The 24159-nt window shown below is 40.4% G+C and overlaps 2 protein-coding genes across 2 annotated transcripts; both read right to left on the minus strand.

Annotated features, from left to right (window-relative positions):
- Positions 1-701: 701 nt before the first annotated feature.
- LOC131688274 (uncharacterized) lies at positions 702-4421 on the minus strand. Its single transcript, XM_058972463.1, has one exon. The coding sequence runs from the start codon at positions 4419-4421 to the stop codon at positions 702-704; it is 3720 nt and encodes a 1239-aa protein (XP_058828446.1).
- Positions 4422-9546: 5125 nt separating this feature from the next.
- LOC131688275 (uncharacterized) lies at positions 9547-11100 on the minus strand. The gene has a single exon (XM_058972464.1). It carries the CDS (start codon positions 11098-11100, stop codon positions 9547-9549), a length of 1554 nt encoding a protein of 517 aa, XP_058828447.1.
- Positions 11101-24159: the final 13059 nt, after the last annotated feature.

Consider the following 24159-nt stretch of genomic DNA (forward strand, 5'->3'; position numbering starts at 1 on the left):
GCAGCAGTGGTAGTTACTCATTTCAGTTTGTATTATTTCCCTAACATGCGAATCCAGCGCACATCATCGCCCTGGGCAACGATCATCGCAAATCAATCTGAGCACAAATCATTTTCTTCCACTCTTCTCTGAAGCACGGAATGAGAGAGCGACGATTTTACTGCAAAAACCATTCGCTATGGGAAAATAACAACGCGTATATCATACTGATCGCGCTAAGTGTCCTACGTTGTGGTTTTTTTAGCTCACCGATTTGGACAGCAACGCAGCAAGCAGCAGCTGAACACCGCAGCAGATGGAACAGCAAGCAGCACTTTGAAGAAGGGCAGGAACCACGAAAAACTACACGGTAAGTACTAATTTTATTAACCACTTTTCTTTTATTTTGCAGGTAGTGTTCACAGTTCGACGGTCGGAATCAACTGAATTTATTTTTCCCTATTACAGCTGTTACTATCTATGTATAGGTGACGAAATGCATAGGAAGCAAAATGCCAATGCTACACGGCTAACGTATACGAGTGGGGTTACAAAGTAAAACCTACACCGTTATCAGCTCCCTTTAGTAACATCGCTAAATTTGTACGGTTAATCTAAACATTGCCACCCCCTTGAAATGTCATTTCAAAATAAACAAAATTCACAAGAAAAAATTTCAACTTATCAACTAGGTGAGTATACAAAATTCAATTTCTTTTTTTTCAATTTTCATTTTCAGGAACCTCGGATCGTTGGGCCGGATGTTGGTTGGTGGCCAGCGGATCATCTTCTTCGTCGTTGGCAGTAGTAGCAGGATCAGACAGCAGGCAAATTTTGGTGATTGGGCGGGTGATAATTCCCCGAGCAGTACGCAGCGTTACAACACGTGTCATTCCATCCGGGCCGGGTGAAGTGGTCAGGATTCGGGCGAGCGGCCAACGTATTGGCTGCTGCATTTCATCGACGACAATAACCATTCGACCGGGAAGCAAACTATCGTTTCGTTGGTACATCACGGTGTCTTTCTGAAGCTCCTGGAGGTATTCGGTGCGCCAATGACACCAAAATTTTTGGACGTGCAGTTGCAGCTTCTGGTAGTGATCCAGTCGGTTGACAGGGATGTTCCGATGGTCTGGGTCGGGCAAGGCTAGCATACTGGTTCCGATCAGAAAATGCGCAGGTGTTAGTGCAGCTAATTCATCGGGATCGTCCGACATAGGAAGCAGCGGCCGGGAGTTCATCAGTGCTTCGATCTGAGTGAGCACAGTGCTGACATCCTCAAATGACAGTCGAGACGGACCGAGCTGGCGGTGGAGATGCTTTTTAGCTACTTTAACGGCAGCTTCCCATAGCCCGCCGAAATGGGGCGCTTTTGGCGGAACTAAGTGCCAAGTGATTCCTTCGTCAGCACAGGTAGATGCGATCTGTTCGTTTACTTCCGAGTTTTGAAGCATGGCAAATAATTCCGGTAATTCATTTTTAGCTCCTTCAAAGTTTTTGCCATTGTCTGAGTGGATGTGTGCTGGGCGACCACGTCTGGCGATAAAACGACGAAGCGCACATAGGAAAGCCTGAGTGGACAGATCGCTGACGAGCTCAATGTGGACCGCTTTGGTGGCGAAACAGACGAACAAACAGATGTACGCCTTTGCAGATGCTGCGCGTTTGTGGATCGGCTTAAGGTACAGCGGGCCAGCGTAATCGACTCCAACGATACTGAATGGACGGCTGGGAATAATTCGGTGAACGGGTAGCTGCCCGATGTGTTGATGAGCAGGCACTGGATTAAGGCGAGCGCAGCGGAAACATTTACGCACAGTGCTACGTGCTAGGCGACGACCGTGCAGTGGCCAAAACTCTTCGCGCATGGCTGATAATAGCAGTCGCCCACCGGCGTGAAGCATTTTTTCATGATAGTTCATGGCAATTAAACGTGATAGGGGATGAAAGCTGGGTAGTAGGGCAGGATGTTTCATTTGGTAGGGTAACTGTGCTAGTTTAAGACGGCCTCCGACCCTCATCACTTTCTCCTGGTCTAGAAACGGACTCATTTGGCGTACATGTGAGCGTTTTGATATAGGTTTCCCCCTTTCCAACTCTTTTATTTCAGGACTAAATGCATCTTGTTGAGCAAGGCGAATCAGGGTAAGTTTGGCTTTGGTAAGTATTTCCACAGACAGTGATTTCGCAACAGGTTCTGCGTTGGGGGGAGGCTGAGTTCTGGCCTTGGCGTGGGCGTTCAACAGAAAGCGAAGGCAGTAGCCTGTAACGTGTAGTAGGCGGGTGTATGACGACCAACGGAGAAACAATGCATTGACTGATGGAACTGACTGTACGGTAGCTACGATGTGTCGAACTTCTAGCATTTCCTCGGCCACACTTGGCGGGTTAGAGCTGGTCCATTCTCGATCCGGCAGAAGAAGCCAATGCGGTCCTTCCTTCCATAACGTGCTAGCCAGGAACTCGTCGACCGACATACCCCGGGACACCAAATCGGCGGGATTCTCGATACCAGCAACGTGCTTCCACTGACAGCCACGAGTGAAGTGCTGCACTTCCGAAACTCTATTTCCCACAAAGGTTTGCCATGTGTTTGGAGATGATTGGAGCCATTGGAGAACGATAGCAGAATCCGACCAGAAAATGGAAGCAGAAACGTCAATATCGAGAGCTCGTTTGACTCGATCGTGGAGATGAGCGGCCAAAACTGCAGCGCAGAGTTCCAGACGTGCGATAGTCAGTCGTTTTAGCGGAGCAACACGGGACTTGGCGGCAAGAAGTTCGATTTTTATGTTTCCTTGTTCGTCTTGGCAACGGGCGTAGGTGCACGCGCCGTAGGCTAGTTCGGACGCGTCGGCGAAGGTATGCAATTGCATGGTGGAACAGGGTAGAAATGCGTAGCGACTTACTCTGTGCGCGGTAATTTTCGGCAATTCGTTGTGATACTTTTCCCAGTTGACACGAATATTTTTGGGAACTGGATCATCCCACTCAATTGGTAGTAGCCACAACTGCTGCATAATGATTTTGGCCCGCACAACAACGGGCGCAATCAGGCCGATGGGGTCAAATAGCTTGGCAATAGACGATAAAATTGATCGTTTGGTGGGCGGTTTGCCGTCATGTTGCACTTGCGAATCGAATCGAAGAAAATCTCCTTCTGGTTCCCAAATTATTCCCAGAGCTTTCACCGTTTCGTGGGGGGTGAACTCCAGAGGGGATTGAGTGCCGATTTGGTCGGCGTTTAATCCGTGTAGGACTTCGAGTCGATTGGAAGTCCACTTGCGAAGAACAAATCCTCCCTTCCCAAGTAATTCGCTGATTTCTTTGCGTAGGCGGATGGCTTTTTCGATCGATTGCTCCCCACTGATGAAATCGTCGACGTAAAAGCCTTTCCGGAGAGCCCTGCTGCCGAGGGGATAGGACTGACCTTCATCGTCAGCTAGCTGTAGCAGTGTACGAGTTGCCAAAAATGATGACGGAGCTAACCCGTAAGTAACGGTAAGTAAGTCGAAGGCTTGCACTGGTTGGTCGGGGGAAAATCGCCAGAAAATTCGCTGCAGTGGAACATCATCTGGGTGCATGAGGACTTGTCGATACATTTTCGCTATGTCACCGACTAAAGCAATTGGGTACGTGCGAAACCGTAGCATTGTGGTAAGTAGCTCGTCTTGAACTACTGGACCAACACAGAGGGCATCGTTGAGGGAGAAACCGGTAGATGTTTTTGCCGAACCATCGAACACAACACGAACTTTCGTCGTGGAACTCGCTTCTTTGATGACAGGATGGTGCGGTAAGTAAAAAGATTTGGAGCTTTCGGCGCCAGTTGTTTTGGTCAGCTGCATATGGCCAAGGTCGAGGTATTCTTGCATGAAACGGTGGTACTCTAGTTTTAGGTCGGAGTTTCGTTCCAAGCGTCGCTCCAAATATTCGAATCGTCGCAATGCGCTTGCCTTAGACTCGCCCAGCATATCGTCAAAGTCAGGTTTTCGAGGAAGGCGAACCATGTATCGTCCATCGGGGTTTCTGGCGACCGTCGCTTGGTAGAGGGTTTCACAACGCCTCTCTTCGATGGAGTAGTTGTCCTTGGTTGTCAGTTCTTCCATTTTCCAAAAACGCTCCAGACTTTCTTCCAAGGAAACCATCGATACAGTTACGATACTGCTGGGACTGGAAGATACTCTCTGTGTTGGAAGAATTGAATCAGCCGAACCCGCAACGATCCACCCAAAAACGCTGTCAACTAGGAGTGGGAGATTGCCATGCAATTGTATGCGTGCGGCATTCGGGAAGAAGGAGTAAAAATGCTTAGCTCCGAGCACCATATCGATCGGCTGGCTCTTGTGGAATGTTGGATCCGCGAGAAAGAGATCCTTTGGGATTCTCCATTCGGCTATGGAGACATTATGCGATGGAAGATTGGCCGTCACTTTATCCATTACGAGGAAGCTAACACCACAAGAGAAAGGTTCCTTCCTTGAGCTGACTTGGGCGTAGACAGATTCGCTAATGACTTTCGATACTTGTCCGGCCCCTTGGACACAGGCACGTAGCCAGAGGGGGGGCTAGGGGGCTAAAGCCCCCCCCGAAAATTTTCAAAAATAAATTTAAGAAACAACATGTTTTTCGGTGACTCTTAAAAAAATTGTATCTTGTTTGGTTTCAACAAATTAATGCGAGAATTGTGAGGAAGATTGCTATTTCGAACCACCGAAGACAGCGGTCAGGATATCTACTCAGTATGCTGAGTGTGATAAAACAGTTCCCTTCATATTGTGTGACTCGTCGGAAGACAAACGAAACTGTTACTTTAATTCTTGCTGTGGGGATCTGTCGAATTATTGAGTCGCAGAAGCAAGAAGTAGTGCTCCAGCCAAATACGGAGGCTATTGACTTCAGGTCTTTTCGCATAAGATCGATCTTATGCGAAAAGACCTGAAGTCAATAGCCTCCGTATTTGTCTGGAGCAACATTAATGATGTGAAATATTTGCTGAAGGTGATTATGGAGGTTATGCTTACGAACATCGCCTTTAACGAGTTTAACCATGTCAGGCGTTCAGTGCTGATGCCATTTAACAAATTAGCCCAGGCGAAACCAGTCATTTTGCATAACAACTTGTAACATGTGGTTGATCCTCATATATATGGACGATGAGAAAATCAATGCTCGGCTACAAGATCTGATACCACTTACTTGCACCGTGGCTATTAAAAGATTCCTGTCACATTTGGAAAAATTGGTATTCATTATAAAGGACACATCTAGGAAGTATATTAAATGGTGTTTTTGTGGTGAAAATCTAGGTGAACAGACATATTTCCTCCAACCTGACCCTGCACGTAAAAACTGAATGCGATAGTATTATTTTAAACATTATATCTTTGCATATACATAGTCTCCAAAACCATTTCCTGAAAAACAAACATTTGCCAAATTTTGGCTGCTGTTCGGATAATATTGACGGCAAAAACTGCGTCTAGTATCTCAAAATCAACGGTCGGCACCATCATTGAGGAAGTCGACACTCGTGACCCGTCAGAAATTCGCGAACATGGACATGGCAGTAACCACTATGATGATAAGGAAGTGTACGAGATAGAAATGAACACCACCGCGACACTGTTGGTTAGGAAAAATATTTCTCAGCCTAGTAAATAGTTCTCCACATGCAATCGCTAGTTGTTCGCACGAGATCTGTAGGACAACCATTTACGTTTTATCACTTTCATTGTTCACATCATGGAAATATATTGAAGACACAAGGCTTCATTTAGCTAATGCATTGAACCGAATAAAATAAACGAAATATATAATAAAATTGCAGAAGTTTTATAGAAAAGTGAGCTCAAAAACTGTCCCAAAATGAGAACTTTATCGCTAGAGGTTGTGTCTAACAAAACTCAGATATTATGTTATATAGGGTGATGAGCCTATTTTCACCATACTAAGCAAGGTGCTTCACTAATTCGGTAATTTCTTGCCTTACAATCAATGGAATGCGTAAAAATTGACATCAACCGCTTTGCTTCGTTGTTAAGAACCAATATAAAAACACAAATGCGTTGAAAGCAGTAAAATTCTCGTGTTTGAGCACAATGAAAACTCGAATCTAGTGCCCCTATTGTTGCGCTACCATTTGACTCAATGCGTTGAACAAAGATGGCAGACACTGCTCTAACCAACGGCTTCAAATGGGTAGGGTAATAATAGAAACATGGCGCAAATAGGCTCATCACCCTATTAGCCAGAATAAAGTTAGTTAAAGCATAAGCAGATTGAATTTCTGTAATAGGTTAGTGCACTGTACGCTTAGTAGAAACATCAGGCATCTCACTCAAGCGTGCTAGACAAAAACATTTCCGTTAGTTGATGACAATATAGTCGAGAAGACAGTTTTTGTTTTCGCGTCATTTTAATGCAATAGTATTTCTGTTGACACTCAATTTCATTTTATGCGGAGAATGCGGTCCGTATTTAAACATTATTAGTCCGCAAAGTAGTGATATTTTAAACAATCGAACAATAAGCAAGAAAAATGCCAAAAAATAAACAAGCCAAAAAGTGGTAAAACAGCGGTTTTTCTGAGGTGTTCATTAACCCAAGAATTGTATACCGTCGTATATTACTAATGTTGTTCACATACAGAAACGTACATAGTAGCGGTAGGACTATCTGTTGTGATTTTATCCTTACTTTTCAACGGATGTCAATAGATGCTAAACCACATATTAGTCAATCAATCATAATAAACTTAATGTTGTAAGCAGCAGCATTTCTGTCTCTTTCGATGGTTTCCAATTAATGTCCATGTAAGTCTAAAAACGACGTGACGATACAGTGAACAAACATCAGTAGCCTATCACGGAGAGCGACTAAAATGTTGTAACTAGTTGAGTCTACAGTCAATAAATTGGGATTAATGTTTCGATTTCATGTTTTCGTTTTATTTGTGTTCGTTATGGAATAAAATGAGAGAGATGAGCAGAGATCACGAAGAAAAAGAGAGAAAAAATAATAAATAAATTGAAATCGACCCAAGAGCAGCTGTTCTATATTTTCTGGGCACTCAACTACAGAACAACAGAAATCATCAAAGAAAGTTGGCCTTACACCTACGTTACTCTTCGACAGAGGTGAAGTAAGTGCGATGTATACCCGTCCATATGTCGGAATAAAGAGATGCTGAAATTATTGAGCTTGTTCATATTTATAATATTTCTTTTTTTTCAATCTAAAATTTTATTTGAAACGGCTCAATGCGTTAGCACAACTGATCCGTGGGTCTTTTAATTTTTTTTACAATAAGTAAAAATAAAAAAATTCTAAGAATGTCGGTCTGCCAGATCTTGTTGACGCAGTTTGCTGCTGCGTGTTGAGATCTTTTTCCTTGGCGGTGAGGCCGCTTGGTGGTCATTCAGTCTGCCTTCTCTCGCGTTATCGTTCCCGTCCATGTCGTCATCGGTACTGCTTTCTTCCTGTTCACGATCAGAGGTTCTTATTTGTTTCTTGTTCTTATGGGTCGCTGTTGTATATCCGTCTTCATCGGTATTTGCTTCTTTATTGGCGATGCTAGTTGTTGGTTTGGGAGCGGTTGTCGTGGTCGTTGTACCTGCATTATTGGGTAATTGGATCGTTGTTTTAGGTTTATCTGAAGGTATCGGTGGCTGCTTGTTAGAGTTGGCTGTAGTAGATGAGTTTTGACTAGTTGCTTCGGCGCATGTTTTTCCGTAGTAGGATGTATAGTTACAGAATTGGCATGTTGGGGTCTGCCCGGGATATGTAATTAGCGTTGTTTGCTTATAGGTCACGCCATCCTTCGGTGATTTGCATTCGATAGTCATGTAAGAAGGTATTGGTTTAGTCACTCGCATTCTCACAATACGAACGCCATTGGGAATGCCGGAGAAAAAATTTCTCCAGGTGTCATTCGTAATAGATTCTACTTCTCCATATTGCGACATGATTTGTTTGATGAAATCCTCCTTCGTGCGCGGGGCCAAATCATGGATACGCACGTCCACCATGTCGTTTTCCATATGCACGGGGATCTTGATTCTGGTGTTATTAAATTCGACCTCGTGTTGCATGTTGTTCTTTGCAATAAAGTTTTCGGCCTGTGCTAAGCTTCTAAACGTGATCAAAACACAGTTTTTACGTGATGTAGCTGAATGTAGGTAACTTCAGCGAGATTAAGCTCCATTTTCACTTTAACTAATTGTTCCACTTCCTTAACTGTTCGTGTTATCCCGTAGCACAGGCACTTTTGCTTCATTTGGCAAACTCATTTTACTCCGCAGCCGGGGGCAACGATACAATTTGTATGTGCACTGATATAGAACAATAGCTAGCTTGATTCACTGGTGCCTGTAGCCTGCTATAGCGTAGCAATTTTTTTTGCTTCTGCTTTTTGCGACATCAGAAGGTAGACCTTCTAGTTCTTTTGGTAATACATTTAACAAATTTCACGTACCGTCAAGTCCCCAGTTACCGTGCGTTTAGGTGGATTTGACGTGACTTCAAATCCTGTTTTTTTTTATCAAAATGAAAACCGCCCTCATAGTCACCGTAAAAATACCTATCTAAATACGTCACAATTTAGAAATAATATAAAACTATTACCAACAAAACGAGAATAAGTAGTTGAGGACATTTGTTTGGCACCAGTGCACGTTATATGATCAACTTACGGTGTATTTAAAATTTTGATTCAACTTTAGTTGGAATGTTTCAATAAAACGATGAAACGAAAGGATTTGGGATCTGGATCTCTCCGATGGATTTAGGGAGCTAGTTCTTTAAATTTCGTGATTTTGAAACTGCACGGTGAACGACACATGCACGGCGACTGGCGATTTGAAGGAAAATTAGAAGATATTAGTAATCAGTGTTTTCATTCGATTTGTAGACAATTTTCTTTAATCAATTAAATTGTGGGCAGTTTCCTTCAGTTGATTTAATCATTTAAATTTATATTTTGATCCTATTGATTACCAAAAATCCTTCCTAACTGGGGTTCTAATCTACCCGACCAAGGCTAGTCTTGAAAATAGTTTCATTTAAATAGAATATATCTAAAAATTGTGTTAGCATGATGCCTTGGAACTGGTAATACTCGCAGAACACCAGACAAAGAAAATAGAAGTTGAACCGTCTCTGCGCATCTACAAATCGCTTGCTAAATCAGAAGATTTTGTACGAATTTCGACATTCTCTTCGTTCGAACATTCTATGGATATTTTTCTACTCATTTCGGTTTAGCATCTTCTACGCCTTTTAAAGGTGTAGCTTGGAACACCTAGTGTTTTCCAGCACCGTCAAGCATTGTCATATTCGGTTAGCGCATAAATACTGTGAACTCTGGAATATACTTTGTTGTAACGAGAGTAAGTACTATAACCTTTCTTGTGACAATGAACATATTTTTAGGATTGTCTTTGATTTGGAATTGATTTCATTATGAACTTTTCAAAATTTAATTTAGTTTCTAGTGACTATATCAAATTGTCAGAATTAAAAGCTTTATGCAAATTTTTTTAAGCCCCTCCCGAAACAAAATCCTGGCTACGGGCCTGCTTGGACAGTAACGTTGACGGGATGCTTCTTTAAGCGGAGAATACGAGCCATGCGGTTGGTGATCAGATTTGGCTGCGATGCGCTGTCCAGTAAAGCGCGTGCAGGGTGATGCTGCCCATAAGCATCGACGACGTTGACGATGACGGTCAATAAGAAAACGTTTTCACGAGGTTGCTGAAGGGAAGCACTAACAATCGAAACATCTTCAGCAGCAGCAACAATGGTTTGCTCGGAGATTACGTTAGTAGACGACGAAGTAGCCTTGACAGCAGGCTCGATGGAATTAATTGAACGAGAAGTCGCGTCGTTGCTGAACTTCTTTGGGCCGGCGGTTTGGCCCGTATGCAGAAGAGTATGGTGGCGCTGGTTACATTTTCTGCAATTCATATCACAGGGGCATTGACGTACCATGTGATCTCCTCTCAGGCAATTGTGGCACAATCGCTTCAGATTTACAAATTGCTGCCGATCATTCACAGACATACTATTAAACTTGCCACACCTTGCCAGAGAATGCGATTGGCTGCACGTGGGGCACTTGAACGACGGGCTAGCGGTGGATGCGCAGGACGACAAACGAAACTGGGAATGCCTCCGGAACTGACTGGTGGACGCACCGTCATTAGTCGCACTTGTAGATTGATGGTGATTAACGGAGATCGATTCCAACACGCGGGTTCTACGCTGGAGAAAATCGATCAAGCAAGCAAAATTCGGGTGCTTCGTTGTGGATGCGTGGTCCTCCCAGGCCTTCAGAGAGTCATCGTGTAGTCGCGTGCACAATAAATGCTCAAGGATGGTGCTCCAGGCATCCGTCGGTTCTCCCAACTGGTGAAGAATCTTCGTGTGTCTCTCGAACTCATCTACCAATCCGTGAAGCGTTGCTGCAGTCTCCTTCTTCATGCGTGGAATGTCGAAGAGTGCCTGAAGGTGTCGCTTCTTCAGTAGATATTCGTTGGAATACCGTCCCACGAGAGCTTCCCAAGCAAGAATATAATTAGCGGAGCAAATTGCGATGGATTCGATCAATTGAGCAGCCTCCCCCTTGACGGCTGCTCTCAAGTAATGGAACTTCTGAATAGGTGGAACATCAGCGTTGTTGTGGATTAAAGCCAAGAACGTATCATGAAAGGTCAGCCATTGCATATAGTCGCCATCGAACTCAGGAAGCGAAATAGTAGGCAGTTTAATGCCAGAGAGAGCGGAAGTAGCATGCGGGGGTCGGGGGTTACTAGCGTTACCAGGAAGTGCAGGCAGTTTAGTAATTAATGAAGCCTTTATTGTAAAAAGCCGGGGTTCGAAATCAGCACGGACTGCATCATGTTGTGCCCTACCTTCTTGATCTGTCGCTTCAGTTTCCAGCTCGGTTTGAATTTCCTCCAGAGCAGCCCAAATGCTGTTTAAATGCTCAAGCCTCAATAGTACCTGAGGTTCGTCCCGCTGAGCGTTGTAGTCCACCAGAAATGCCTCAGCCCGACCCAGAGCGCCAATCATCGTAGCTCTCCTTGCAGTCAGCTGATTGATTCGCTGGTTGTCAGCCATCTTGACCAGCAATAAGCGATCGAAAGAACGGTTGTGGTTCGAAAATGCGTCGATCTGCAGAAAAAAGGACCACGGTAGACCCGGAGGATAAACTATTGCAGATTGGAAAGGTACTCACCTTCTCCAAAGCAATCAATGCCTTGAATTTTATATCCAAACAGGAACAGGCTGGAACTCGATCAAGAATTCCAAAATCTTGATCCGAATCAGGAAGCTATATTGTTCGCAGATACACGCTACAATGGCTGCAAGTCGTATCGAAGAAAATGGCGCTAGATGGCCGAGTACCGTAGGTGATCCTCGAGTCTATTCAATACACGGCGCAGGGGCCATAGAGATGGGCGGTCACGTAAGTATCCCTCGAGTGGATCGTAGAGCCAGTATGTGCACTGCCTCGCAAACTACCGGATCCGAAAAACTGTCCTCGTCGTCGACCGTCGAAAGAATTCCAAGAATTTGATGAAGCCTCAATGAAACAGAAGAAACAAATATCTAGAGCGCACCAGAAAGCACAAAATTTCCGTTGGACAGAGACTAACCTTCTGCCTGAAGGTATCAGGCCTTGTATAAATATATTCCAACAGGTGCTTGAAGATAGCGATGGCGACTCTCAGATATCCAAGCGGGAAAATAGACGGCGTCTACAATGGCGACTTCAAGAATGTCCGGCGAGACAAAGTTGCTGTTCAAACGAATCGGCGATGGCGGAATCGATCGTTTGCTAATGGCGATCCTGGTCACGGCACCAATTATGATCGCGCTAAGTGTCCTACGTTGTGGTTTTTTTAGCTCACCGATTTGGACAGCAACGCAGCAAGCAGCAGCTGAACACCGCAGCAGATGGAACAGCAAGCAGCACTTTGAAGAAGGGCAGGAACCACGAAAAACTACACGGTAAGTACTAATTTTATTAACCACTTTTCTTTTATTTTGCAGGTAGTGTTCACAGTTCGACGGTCGGAATCAACTGAATTTATTTTTCCCTATTACAGCTGTTACTATCTATGTATAGGTGACGAAATGCATAGGAAGCAAAATGCCAATGCTACACGGCTAACGTATACGAGTGGGGTTACAAAGTAAAACCTACACCGTTATCAGCTCCCTTTAGTAACATCGCTAAATTTGTACGGTTAATCTAAACACATACACTCTCGTGACCGTAAACTGTTCACGCGTTTAGTGTGGTTGAAATTGAGCTGTTCGCAGACAAAACAGCGTAACTGAGTGTCTGTGTATGAAGACCGAAGTTCTTACAAACACCACAGAGGTATTCATGTATAGAATACACCACCTTTTTGGCAGACTCAGCAATCAAAACCAACTAATACTTTTACATGCGCGCAGATAATAAGGTAGCGTGTATTCTCAATCAATTTATTTCATCATGAATCAAGCGGTGTTGGTATAATGCCGTAGCTATGCTTGGTCTACAATGCGAAGAAAGCATGATTCTAATTCGGAATATGCACGAAAGGATGTAATGCCTTTTTTTGCATTGGGAAAGTGTTTTGGGTGTAGACACTTATCTCTGAAGTATTGGGCTTACGAATAGTGGTATATCGTCGCTGTTGTGCTATCTTTCGACAAACGCCATTTTGGGGTGAACTGAGTTAGATATGCCTTGTATAAAAAAATCACTACAAAGTGGCGTTTTCAGAATTTTGTTATTCTGCTTGGTTACTGAGATATAGCAAGAAACGCGCTAAGAAATTTTTAATTTTTTGCTTCAAATGGCTGTGTCTGGGGATTGGCTCAAGTTATCTTGACGCATAAGATGTTTTAGTGTGTAAAACTATCTACGAAACCCAATGGCCTAATCATTTTCAAAACAAAAATACACGAATTGTGAGAAAAATTCAGTTTTTGTTTTAAACTGGAAATATAGCATATTTGGCAACACTGTAACCAAAAATAATTATTTTTTTAGATTCTCTGACTCATTTCCTTCAAAATGCATATCAACGATTGTTTATAGACCAAATGAAGTCAATGATATGAATAAAAGTTAATATTTGATGATTTTTTTCTATGGAAAATTTTCCATGCACAATTATGACACGCCATACAAATTTTGTCATCAATACACACCTATGACATGTGTGAGTGAAACTTTTATTTACATTTATAGTAAAAACTCGCAACCTAGTCAACCGATCTATGTAATATTTGAGAGATTAATACAGAATAGATAGACGCATCAATTGTCTTCTTTGTATTATTTATACCATTTTTAAGTTTCAAGATATTCAATCTCAAACTTTAAAAATCGTTTTTCTCGAAATGTGCTAAATGGCGCTTGTCATAAGATAGCACAACAGCGACGATATGCGCTAGTAGTGACGGTTACCACGACATAGAACATATTGTCTGGGCATGCGTCGAGTATTGTTCTGTCAACTATTGAATACCCTTTGAGTCCGAGGAAGATCATTCAATGTCCCAATTTGAGATGAACTGGCAAGCCGCGATCTCCGTTACGTGTCCCTCGTAAAAACCTTCAAAATACCGATTTAACTGCTCCTTTTTTTCTTCTAATTCTTAGAAGAGCCTTCTTGCGCCTACACTGTAGATCATTGATGGTTTCATGCGACTTCAAGGTGACACGAAACATCTCTGTTGTATGAGTAAACAATCCCTGAACCTACAATAATATAATCACATGCGCAATTCGGTGTGTTGCCGATTGAATTTTCTAGAGAACCTCTTCCGGTTCGAAGAGGACCACCTGGCATCTCAGTTCATGCTGCCGCCTGATGAAGGCCGTCCGAGTCTGTTTTGCCTTGCCATCAGGGCTGTAGAGAGAAACTACGGGCCCGGGGGTCCAGCATAAGAACCCCCTCCATCATTGCAGATTTTTCGAACACAGCAGTTATTAAGCTCGAAATCTGTTGGAAAAAATAATTATCAGATATTATGTATTTTATGGAGTATATAACAAAATACAATTAGTGCTGATAATTCGAATGATTATTTTTCCTTATAAAGAGTGTTACGGTCATTTTTTTTTCTTTTATTTTTCGTCGGTCTCTGTCCGCATCACAACCAGATACCGATTCATCAACGCTTGGACCGGGACCAACGAATCTACTTCCCTTGCGAAGAAAGACGTGACAAAGAGTTCATACCTCAGAATATCTTAACGACCTCGGCTTCGGTTCCAACAGCATAAGTCACTAGGTGACTTTACGCATTTCTGGAGATGCCGCAGACTTAAGTTATTTGTATTTAAAAACGCCAAAATATTCTGACTCCTACAGTAGAAGACAAATGGTTAAGTCGCTGAGAAAGCCTAAGCTTGCTTATATGCCCTTCCTTCAACTCCTTGCTCTTCCTTGAGTACTATGGCTTTTATTATTGATCAATATTTCACACCTTCTAGTCCCTTGCTCATTAACGTTACAACATAAAAAGACCTCGGCTGGGATTGAAACCAGACCCACTGGAGTGAACGGCGGTCATGCTTACCACTCAACCACCAGCGTCGTCTATGATCAAAATTTGGTCAAACAACAAAGATTAATTTTTTCATTAATTTTTTTCATAAGTTCAAAAGCATAAAATACAGAAAAAATGTTCAGCTAAACATTCTGTTGAGCGTCTTTAAATTACTGCCATCAAATTCTGTACCGCCACTTCGTAATTTTTTTTCGCCGCAGCCAGTTTACTTTAACAGTTTTGTATCTTCTTCAGGTTCCACTTGACGATGGACCAATGGTCCTCGATTGGGCCTATCTCTAGTGTTTTGGGAGGGTTCTTGTCCTTGGGTGCCACCAGAACTTTTCAACCAAAGTAGCATGGAATCGTGTTACTTCAAGAAAGGTAACAGACGTTTTTTTCATGTACTCTGTCACATAAATTTCCTTGTTGACGGGCTCGGACGCAATGAAAATGTCGCTTTACAAACCACAGATACAGAAAGCCTGCCAAACCAGACATTTCTGTGTGAACTTCGACAGCTTCATATGCTTGAAAATATCGGCTGGTGACAGTTGATTTGGTCAATTTTATCGGTTTCGCTAACTTGGTGTGCAAGTAATTCGGATTCAGGCTATAAGCGAGCGAAATTTCTGGATGTTGCTCTTCTTGCTTGGACGACAAATGTCAAATAAAAAAGATATCTTTCTGCACGAAGGCATATGAAGATTTTGCGAATTTATTGAAAATCGCGCAAAGAAATGCATCAAATTTATGTCGACCAAATTTTTAGTGGCTTTTAAAGTATTATTATATTTTCGTATTTACCCAAATTTATGCAGATTTCGGTATAAGTGTCTGAATACAATACTTCTAATTTCTTCGATAGTGTTGTTGACTTTTTTTAGTTTCAGGGAAAACTGATTCAGGTGATATTTGTGAGTTCTATATTTATATATTTGCTACAATATTATTGAAGAACTCATAATTAAAACTTTTAACAAATTGCGAAAATAGTAGCAAAATGGAATTTCAATATATTTAAATAAAAATAATGAGAACATTCAATAGAGGGAGAATTTAATGAGAGAAAAACAAAAAAGGAACAAACAAGGAAAAACTAATAAATAGACGAAATGAAACAAAGCAAAAAAACCACAAAATGACATTTAAAATATTATTTATCTTGCATATAGTTAAAAACCTACCAATATCCAAAAAAGAAAAAAATCCCAAAACGGAGAAGCAACAGAAAATGTACAAAATTAAGACAATGGAAAAATTGAAAAATAATTATATAAATAGAAAAATATTGCAATATGAAATAGTGAAATAGTGAAAAACGGGTAAATAATATAAAAAATAAAACATCATGAACATGGACAACAGTAGAAATGACGAAAGAACGAAAAATGAATGCAACAAAATATATAAAAACAAACTACAACAAACAAAAATAATATTAAACGAAATGGATCCAATAAGTTAAACGTAGAAAAACAATTATACAAAATGTTTGAAATATAAAAATTAATACCAAATTTAAAAAAATCGGAAAGCATGTTAAAAATGTTTCAAAATTGAAGAAATGATAAATTACAAGAATGAAATAAAAAGATAAGAATAAAATAACTTTGAAAAATCATGAAAAAAGACAAGTTCTTTTTAAAGAACTAATAGAAATAAAATAGATGGGAACAATTGGACGAAATAGATTGAAGAAAAAAATAGAACAGGAACAATAGTGAAATCATAGAAATCATGTAAAATTAAAGTGGTAAAAATGAAGAAATGCTAAAAAAAGGAAATTATCAAAAAGAAAAACAAGAGAAAATTTAAAGAGCAAATGAGTTGAAAAATAAATAAATCTATGTAAAGTAAAATGGAAATAAATTAAAATTTGATAAAATGTTAAAAGAAAAACATTCACAAAACGCAAAAAGATCAAAATAAAATAATCGTAAAAATATTCAAATGAAAATAGTAACAAAATAGAAAACATGAAATTCAAAATTGTTTAAATGGGTAAAATGGAAAATACTACCGATGAACAAAAAATGGAATATTGAAAAAAATCCATTCAAGCAAATGGAATAGGTAAATGAAAAACAGAAAATTTCACAACATGAAAAAATACTGAAATAAGTTTATTGAAAAATATGTAAAATTACAAAGAAGTAATAGAAAATAAAAGTTTGGTTAAATAAATTAAATAAATTTAATAGAATCAATTAATTAATCGCAATAGAATCAATGAATCAATTACAAAAGAAATTAATAAAAAATAGATAAAATGAAAAAAAATAGGAAAAAACGTCAAAAAGTGAAACGAATTGAAAAAATGGCACAAGTACAAAAAAATGGCACAAATACAAAATAAAATGGGAAAATTTTTAAAAAAGAAGCGAAAATGGTAAAAATAGAAAAAAGAAAATATGAGGCGAAACATATAAAAAAAAAATAAAATTGAATGAAAAATGAAATAGAAAGAATACAAATCTGGATGAAATGGAAAAAAAAAAAAACAATATAAGCAAATATGAAACAAGAAAAATCACTTTAAGTTAGTTAGTTGAAGATGATAAAAACTTTCGGTTACTCGTATTCGTGGATTCTCATGTTCTTTCTTGATTTGTGGAGTTATTCAGAATTCGTTTCACAAATCCTATTAGACCAGTTGAGCGTTCTAAAAGAAGGTTTCTGAGTGCTCCTCTTCTTTCCGATAGATTCCTTTGCGATTTTTTTCTGCGAAGCAGAATCATTCCGTCTGTTCACAGTTCGGGCCCCCCACCCACAAGTACGGGCCCGTGGGGAAACACCCCGTTCCCCCTCCCCACTCGGCGGCCCTGCTTGCCATCATTACTGATCATCATTCCCCTGTTTCTGACACCCAGATGTAGGAATTGCCTCTTCCCTTCCTGAATATCTAACCAAAGCATATTTGCACTCACCGTGTTTTCCTAGTTTTGATGCAGAAACTCAATAATGTCGTGAAAAATACCTAACTGTCCTACTTTAGAAATGACTCTAATTGACTCCCGCAATTTTAATAGAATTTAACCCTTAAAGGCGCAAAGCATTTTTTTTCAAATTTTCTAAAAATTGTTTTTCAGCATTACTACGTTACTCTGAAAATTTTAAGATGGTTTTCGCAATGTTGTTTTAAAACAACATTGCGCATTTAAGGGTTAATCACTGCCTCTAGTAAAAAATGATGTAATACTGCCCCCTTTGGTTCTTTGTAATTAGTTGCACCAATATTCTTCTTGTTAATAGTTCCTAACAATATTATTACTCATGAAAAAAGCTCCAATTGTCCCGCTAATTTTAATATTGTATATCTTGTATATCGAAATATATGCCTATGCTTTAAATTAGCAGTAAAACTTTCTTAACTTCATTAGAAAAAAAAATTCGAAATGTAATCCCCTAGTTTCAGGAAATTGAAATGTAAACCAAATAAATTGGCACCTTCAAGCTAACGCAAACGTTCGTTATCAAATAAACGAACTGAATTTAAAAAAAATAAGATTTTCCAAAATCCGTTCAATGTTTTTGGAATTCTGGCTTTTAATTGCAATGGATTTCCACAGACACAACTCTACAGAAAACCCATCATTCATAAGGCCGGCATTTAATTAACTTTATTCAAACATAATATACAAGATCGCATCTAAGCTTAACCAAACAATGCCCGTTACTACACAATGGTGAGTCAGTAGCATGAATCGCACACGAAACCATTCAACTAGCAATCTGCCAACCCTGGCTTCTAAACTATTTCCTCCCGGTGCGCATAACCTTCGACCTCATCCGTGCAGCCACTCAGTCGCATAGCTCGCTCGCAGTAGCTATTGCAGTCTACTATACATATGCTGCATATACTGCTGTGCATGTTTGAAGCGGACTGAAACAATGATAGTTCCGAGCAAATGATTCTTAGATCATGCTGCCACTCATTGCCGGTTCCGACTGAAGCCGACCTGTGCCGGAAGATGGAATTTAATTATTTATCGTTTGGTTAATCAAGCGTTAACATCCATGCCGTTTTTGCTGACCTGAATCGAAGAATGGGCAAAACCCGGGTTCCGGCCCTCGCCGGATCTCCCGTGTGGACGACGATGGCGTTCTTAGCGAAAGCATCATTTACTCCGTCGTCGTCGTCGTCGTCGTCGTCGTCGTCGTTCTCTCACTATTTTAGAGTCAGCCGGAGTCCGGATTGCATGGTTGATGAATTCTTTCAACCGACTGACGGTGGCTAGGGCGCCTCCGCTTTTTAGGCTGATTGCTGACAATGAGATCCGTTTCAATCGTCTATTACATCAGTGAAAACTATGACGGGCAAAGCGGCACCGTCAGCCGGATGACCAGGAGCAGTTCAAATAAGGTCGTTTTAATTAATTCTTAAAACTTGAAAGCCAGCTGTAATTAAAAGAAAGTTAATCAAAAGGGAAAAGAGCGCAAAGTTTTGTAATTAAAGAAGTTGCTGAAACTACGACTACAACATTCTTGGGACAACTTCCGAATCGGTACTATGACGAAACAGACCATTCTCCCAGACCCAGACTTGGGAAGCGTGACTATAAATTATTTCGCCACCGCCGAAGGGTGTTTTATATTCTTCCTGACAGTTGTCGGCAGGTTTCGAACAAAACTATGGCGGTGATGATTGCATATGTTGACATTACCCAATCGATGGTGGGCGTGGAAGAAGCCCTTGGTTAGCTTGACGAATTAAAAACTGTCTGAAGGTGAATTCCGGAATTGGATTTGAGAGGTGAATTTGTGCCCAATGACATGTTTACTGTTAAGAGGTCCATCGCATGATTTACTTACATGCGGTGCCTTATGAATGCTACTTAAGTTTCATAAAATTTTATTTTGAACAATCAATTTATTTAATTAAAGATCAGTAGGGTTTATAAATCTCCTTTATAGCATCGCGTGACACTCCATTCGAAGTGGAATTGTTACAAATTTTAATAATTAATTTCATTGGATTGGATTCGTCATTTCAAATGAGCTTCGAGAATTTAGATACATTTCATATTATTCTTTTAATGATTTTATTATCAGTCAATAATAAATTCTTTCATCTTTATCCTTAGGTCATCAACTACGTTTATTCATCCTGAACTGTGACTACCAATTGTTTAAACCCAGGTTGCACCAGCATGAAGTTTCACTTCTGACAATGATTTATTATGTGCCAGCAGTGTTGTTTGACTGCTGACCATCCAGAGCACTCTCCGGGCGGTTTTATCAAATACTTCCATACCGACCAGGCATTGGCTACAGTAGTACCTACGTCGAACTCATCGAATCGACTAAAATATTCGCCGCCAGCGGCGTATGATGTGCCACCGTTCCGGTAAATATGATCGGTCGCTGGGCCAAAGGTCCGACAGTTCTGTGGACCATTTTCGATTAGAAACCATGGCAGTTAGTTTTTTTTTGTTGTGCTTCATTCCCATGCGAACGGCCAACGACGGTTGCCATTTTATTGCACCAGATTTCAACCGGTGCAACCGAACGATCCGGTCATCAAGCTAGCATTCGTGCGTTTATCATCATTGCCATCGCCAATACCGACAGAACTTCTGCAACTAATCGAGAGTATAGCGGAAACAATGGTTATTGCATCATAAAATGTTTCGACAGAAGCGCCTTCACGGGGACTCTATGTCTGGCTCGCATATGACATGTTCCGGTGAATATCGGTGCAAGGGGAAAGGGATAGGTTCGGGAAAAAAGGCTAGATGGGTAAGAAGCAAAGCCAGCATGGTATGAATTATCACGAGGCATACCGTGCACATATGCGAAAAAAATGGACATCCCGGTATCCTCTTCTGTGAATGCACTCATTATTCGTTTTTTTGGTCCATTCAACGAGCGCGACTTACATTTATAATGAATACAACATGACTGACAGTGATTACAGGGAGTGATGACCAGAAAGAAAAATTGAGGATAATAGTGAAAACACGTTAGAAGTTTGTTTAAAAGTTAGTTCAGATTCCAATAATATTCCTAGCCTTCCGGAAGAATCACATTCAGAAAATCTGGTACAGTTTTCAGGGAGACGCGCTAGGTCACTGATTGAATGCCAATCTGAAAACAGTATCGGTAATTGTTTACTTTAGCTACTTTTCCCCCTGTAAGTGGAAAACATGTTTTTCTTTGGTGAATGTGCTAGTTTATCGTTGTAGATTCATAAAAATGAGGCGGAAAGCGAAAATTTTTAATAATTCATTAATTAGCTTTAAAGTAAGTTGTACCTAATAAATTTGTTCATAGGGTTATTGTGCTCCCGGAAGTAAGGTTTTTGGCGAAGCTAGTTTAATGCGGCTATGCCGCATAGCCGTAGTCCTCGTACTCGTCATCGGAAACGTAAGCGAACCTGTGATCCACTCGTTTGCCCGGTATACTCAAACAGAGGGGCTATCCCTAGTTTAAGTCCGACTGAGCGGTAGCGAAGTCGGACAGCATGAGAAAAAAATCGATGTGGCGTAGACACATTAGGCATTAACAATGTTTTATTTAGTAACAATAGGATTGTATTCATCGGCAAAAATTAAATTATTGTCACTGCCTAATGTGGCTACGCCACATCGTTTCAATTGGGTGCTGTCCGACTTCGCTGCCGCTCAGTCGGACTTAAACTAGGGATAGCCCCTATGTTTGAGTATACCGGGCAAACGAGTGGATCACAGGTTCGCTTGCGTTTCTGATGACAAGTACAAGGAAGGCTCGTCCAGCGGATCCTCAGCGGCTATGCGCCGCTTCGGATCCTTGGACTCGGCTATGCGGCGTAGCCGCATAAAACTAGCTTCGCCAAAAACCTTACTTTCGGGAGCACAATAACCCTATGTGCAAGGATAGTAGGTAGAACTTACTTTTAGTCTCATTAATGAATTATTAAAAATTTTCCGCCTCTTTTTTATGAATCTGCAACACTAAACTAGCATATTCACGAAAGAAAAACATGTTTTCCACTTACAGGGGGAAAAGTAGCTAAAGTAAACAATTACCACAGTATCGTCTCTACGCATGGATACACTGGTCTAGCGCCAGGGGTCCAGGAATATAGCGGGCATCTCACGGTAGTGACTCACTTCCAACTACATCATACAAAAAATGTGGTACTGATAACTTCAACATGCTTTCCGATGCAGAAATCTTTATAGTGTTGAACAACATGCAACATAACGTCGAATACGAGCTGTCAGAGAAGAGCTGTTAGGTGTAACTCTCTGCTCTGACAGTGTTACGCATGAGTTGGCAAACTGGCTCGTACCAAACGAGCTCGAACCATCTTTATCTGATCATAAATACATCATCTTTGACTATTTAAACTGCTCACTAGATTTCGTCACATATCCTAACCCCAAATCTACAAACTGGGACCTCTACGAAGAGGGATTGGCGACTAGGTTTCATGGGTTTCTTCTGACGATTGAATCTCCAAGTGATCCGGATGAGGTCGTGGATAAAACAAGCTCACTAATTGTAGCAGCACACCAAGAGGCTTGTCCGCTTCGAGTTATGCGTGCATCTAGAGGAACACCTTAGTGGAATACCGAACTTGTTCGACTTGAAAAAATATGTAGAAGAGCTTGGAATCGCAGACGCAGGGGTAGACCTTAAAATTGGCTCGCAAAGCATACAGAAACGCCTTTCGATCCTCTGAGCGAAGTGGTTTGAAAAATCTCTGCACAAATGTCTCAAGTCTCAACGAGATTAGGAGATTAAGTAAATTACTTTCAAAATTAAAAATCTTTCAAGTCAATTCGATTAGAACTGCTCATGGTGAATAATCGTCTGATGACGATGAAGTACCCAACTGTCTTTTTGCCACACACACACACTTTCCAGGCTGTACGGAGTCATCACTAACGAACGCCCCTGAGTTCTTTTCAGGTAGTTCGTTAGTGTTAGTTCCGAAATGCTCAAATGAGCGATTGAAAGTTTTGCTCTGCATAAGTCTACGGGAAAAGATGGAATTATTCCACTTGAAATTAAAGGACGTAGCCAGCCATAAAGCCCGAAGGGGTGGAGAAGGGGAGCTGTGTGAAAAACCAAACCAAAAACTACAAGGGGCAGCCCTATGGGGTTGCACGAACTGTAGACGTAGGACTATACTACTTAATGTAAAATATTTATTTTCTTAGTACTTAGTGCGTGGGAAAAACACCCGGATCGGTGAAGAAAAATCAAATTTTAGACAATATAATCACATCTCATGTATAGACCAAGCTTTCTAGTTGCTCTCAAACAGATCCTTAAATTTCAAACACCCTTGGATAACCCTAAGTTTGTAGATGTGTTTCGATGCCACAGGATTGTAAAATGGTTAATCACGGTGTTCCTAAAACCGTTATTAACTAAAAAAATGACCATAAATTTGGCATACAGCATTCGAAAGATACAGTATCCAAGCATCTTCTCAGTGAATTTCAAAATCCATCGAGGGATTCGAGAGAAATTGCAATTTGAAGTTTTATGATACGTTTCATAAGGCTACCAGCAAACACCCACAGGTTTCGTCCAATCTCTATAAACAAAAAAATATTTGTCTACTTATTTAGTACATGGCATTCGAAAGATATAGTAATCAAGTATATCCCTTGCAAGTTTGAAAATATTTCATTGACGGAATCGAAAGTTATAACGGTTTGGATGTAGTATGCGGTCATAGATGGGTTTTCTACCAGACTTCAAGCGTGAATCCATGTTTGTCCATTGACTATTTAGATCGTTTATACGTGTCGCGATTTTTAAAGGAAACCCTTACCATTTTATTACATAAATATAATGTACAAATGGTGTTATTAATATGGTGCACTGAAAAAATATGAAAATCGGGTTGTCTACCAAACGTTAAATATAATGTGTAAATTAAAAAAAATAGATGAAACTTGGAATGTTTACTTCAAAAGACCATATCTCAATAGTATGTTGACTGATTCTAATTATTTTTTCATTATTGAACAGGTAGACGTTTCATCGTTAATTTTCATCAAGAAGAATGTAAAATAGAGTTGTCTACATAAATAAGTAGACAATACTATATGTATTATAATTATTTAGTGATTATTTTTGTATTAAAAATAGCGGCCTATCAATTTTTATATACTAGTTGATTGCAATTGCTGTTTACTACAAATTATGGATATATGAAATGTTAAAACTAACACAGTCGTGATTCGCTGGTCGCTCAATTTTTAACAGGAGCCGCTTTTTAGTTGGACCTCCGCTAGTTGGTCCATTGTCGACATCTGAATGTCAAATTCTCATGTTAAGTTCAATTCGACAATAAAACTGACAATAGTTAGAGATATGAGCAGATGAACTTGTACTAATAACATCCCCTTTGATCCCCCTACTAATAACATCCCCCAGTTTTAACATCTGTCAACCCAACCAGCGAATCACGATTGTACAAAATTTCCAACAAAAACCGTATCATAACATAAATTGATCTGAATCAGCAAATACCTTCATATTTTTTAATATATGTATTGAATTTATGGTTTTATTTTTCCATGATTTGTAGTTTGCGTTCGTTGCATTCAACTAATGTATAGAAATTGATAGGTCGTCGTTTTGAATATAAAGATATTTACTAAATAGTGATAATAC

Source organism: Topomyia yanbarensis, chromosome 3, assembly GCF_030247195.1.
Source record: "Topomyia yanbarensis strain Yona2022 chromosome 3, ASM3024719v1, whole genome shotgun sequence".
Taxonomy (NCBI): domain Eukaryota; kingdom Metazoa; phylum Arthropoda; class Insecta; order Diptera; family Culicidae; genus Topomyia; species Topomyia yanbarensis.

Coding starts and splice junctions, on each gene's coding strand:
- LOC131688274 (XM_058972463.1), bottom strand. CDS start 4,421: ATGGATAAAGTGACGGCCAATCTTCCATCGCATAATGTCTCCATAGCC.
- LOC131688275 (XM_058972464.1), bottom strand. CDS start 11,100: ATGGCTGACAACCAGCGAATCAATCAGCTGACTGCAAGGAGAGCTACG.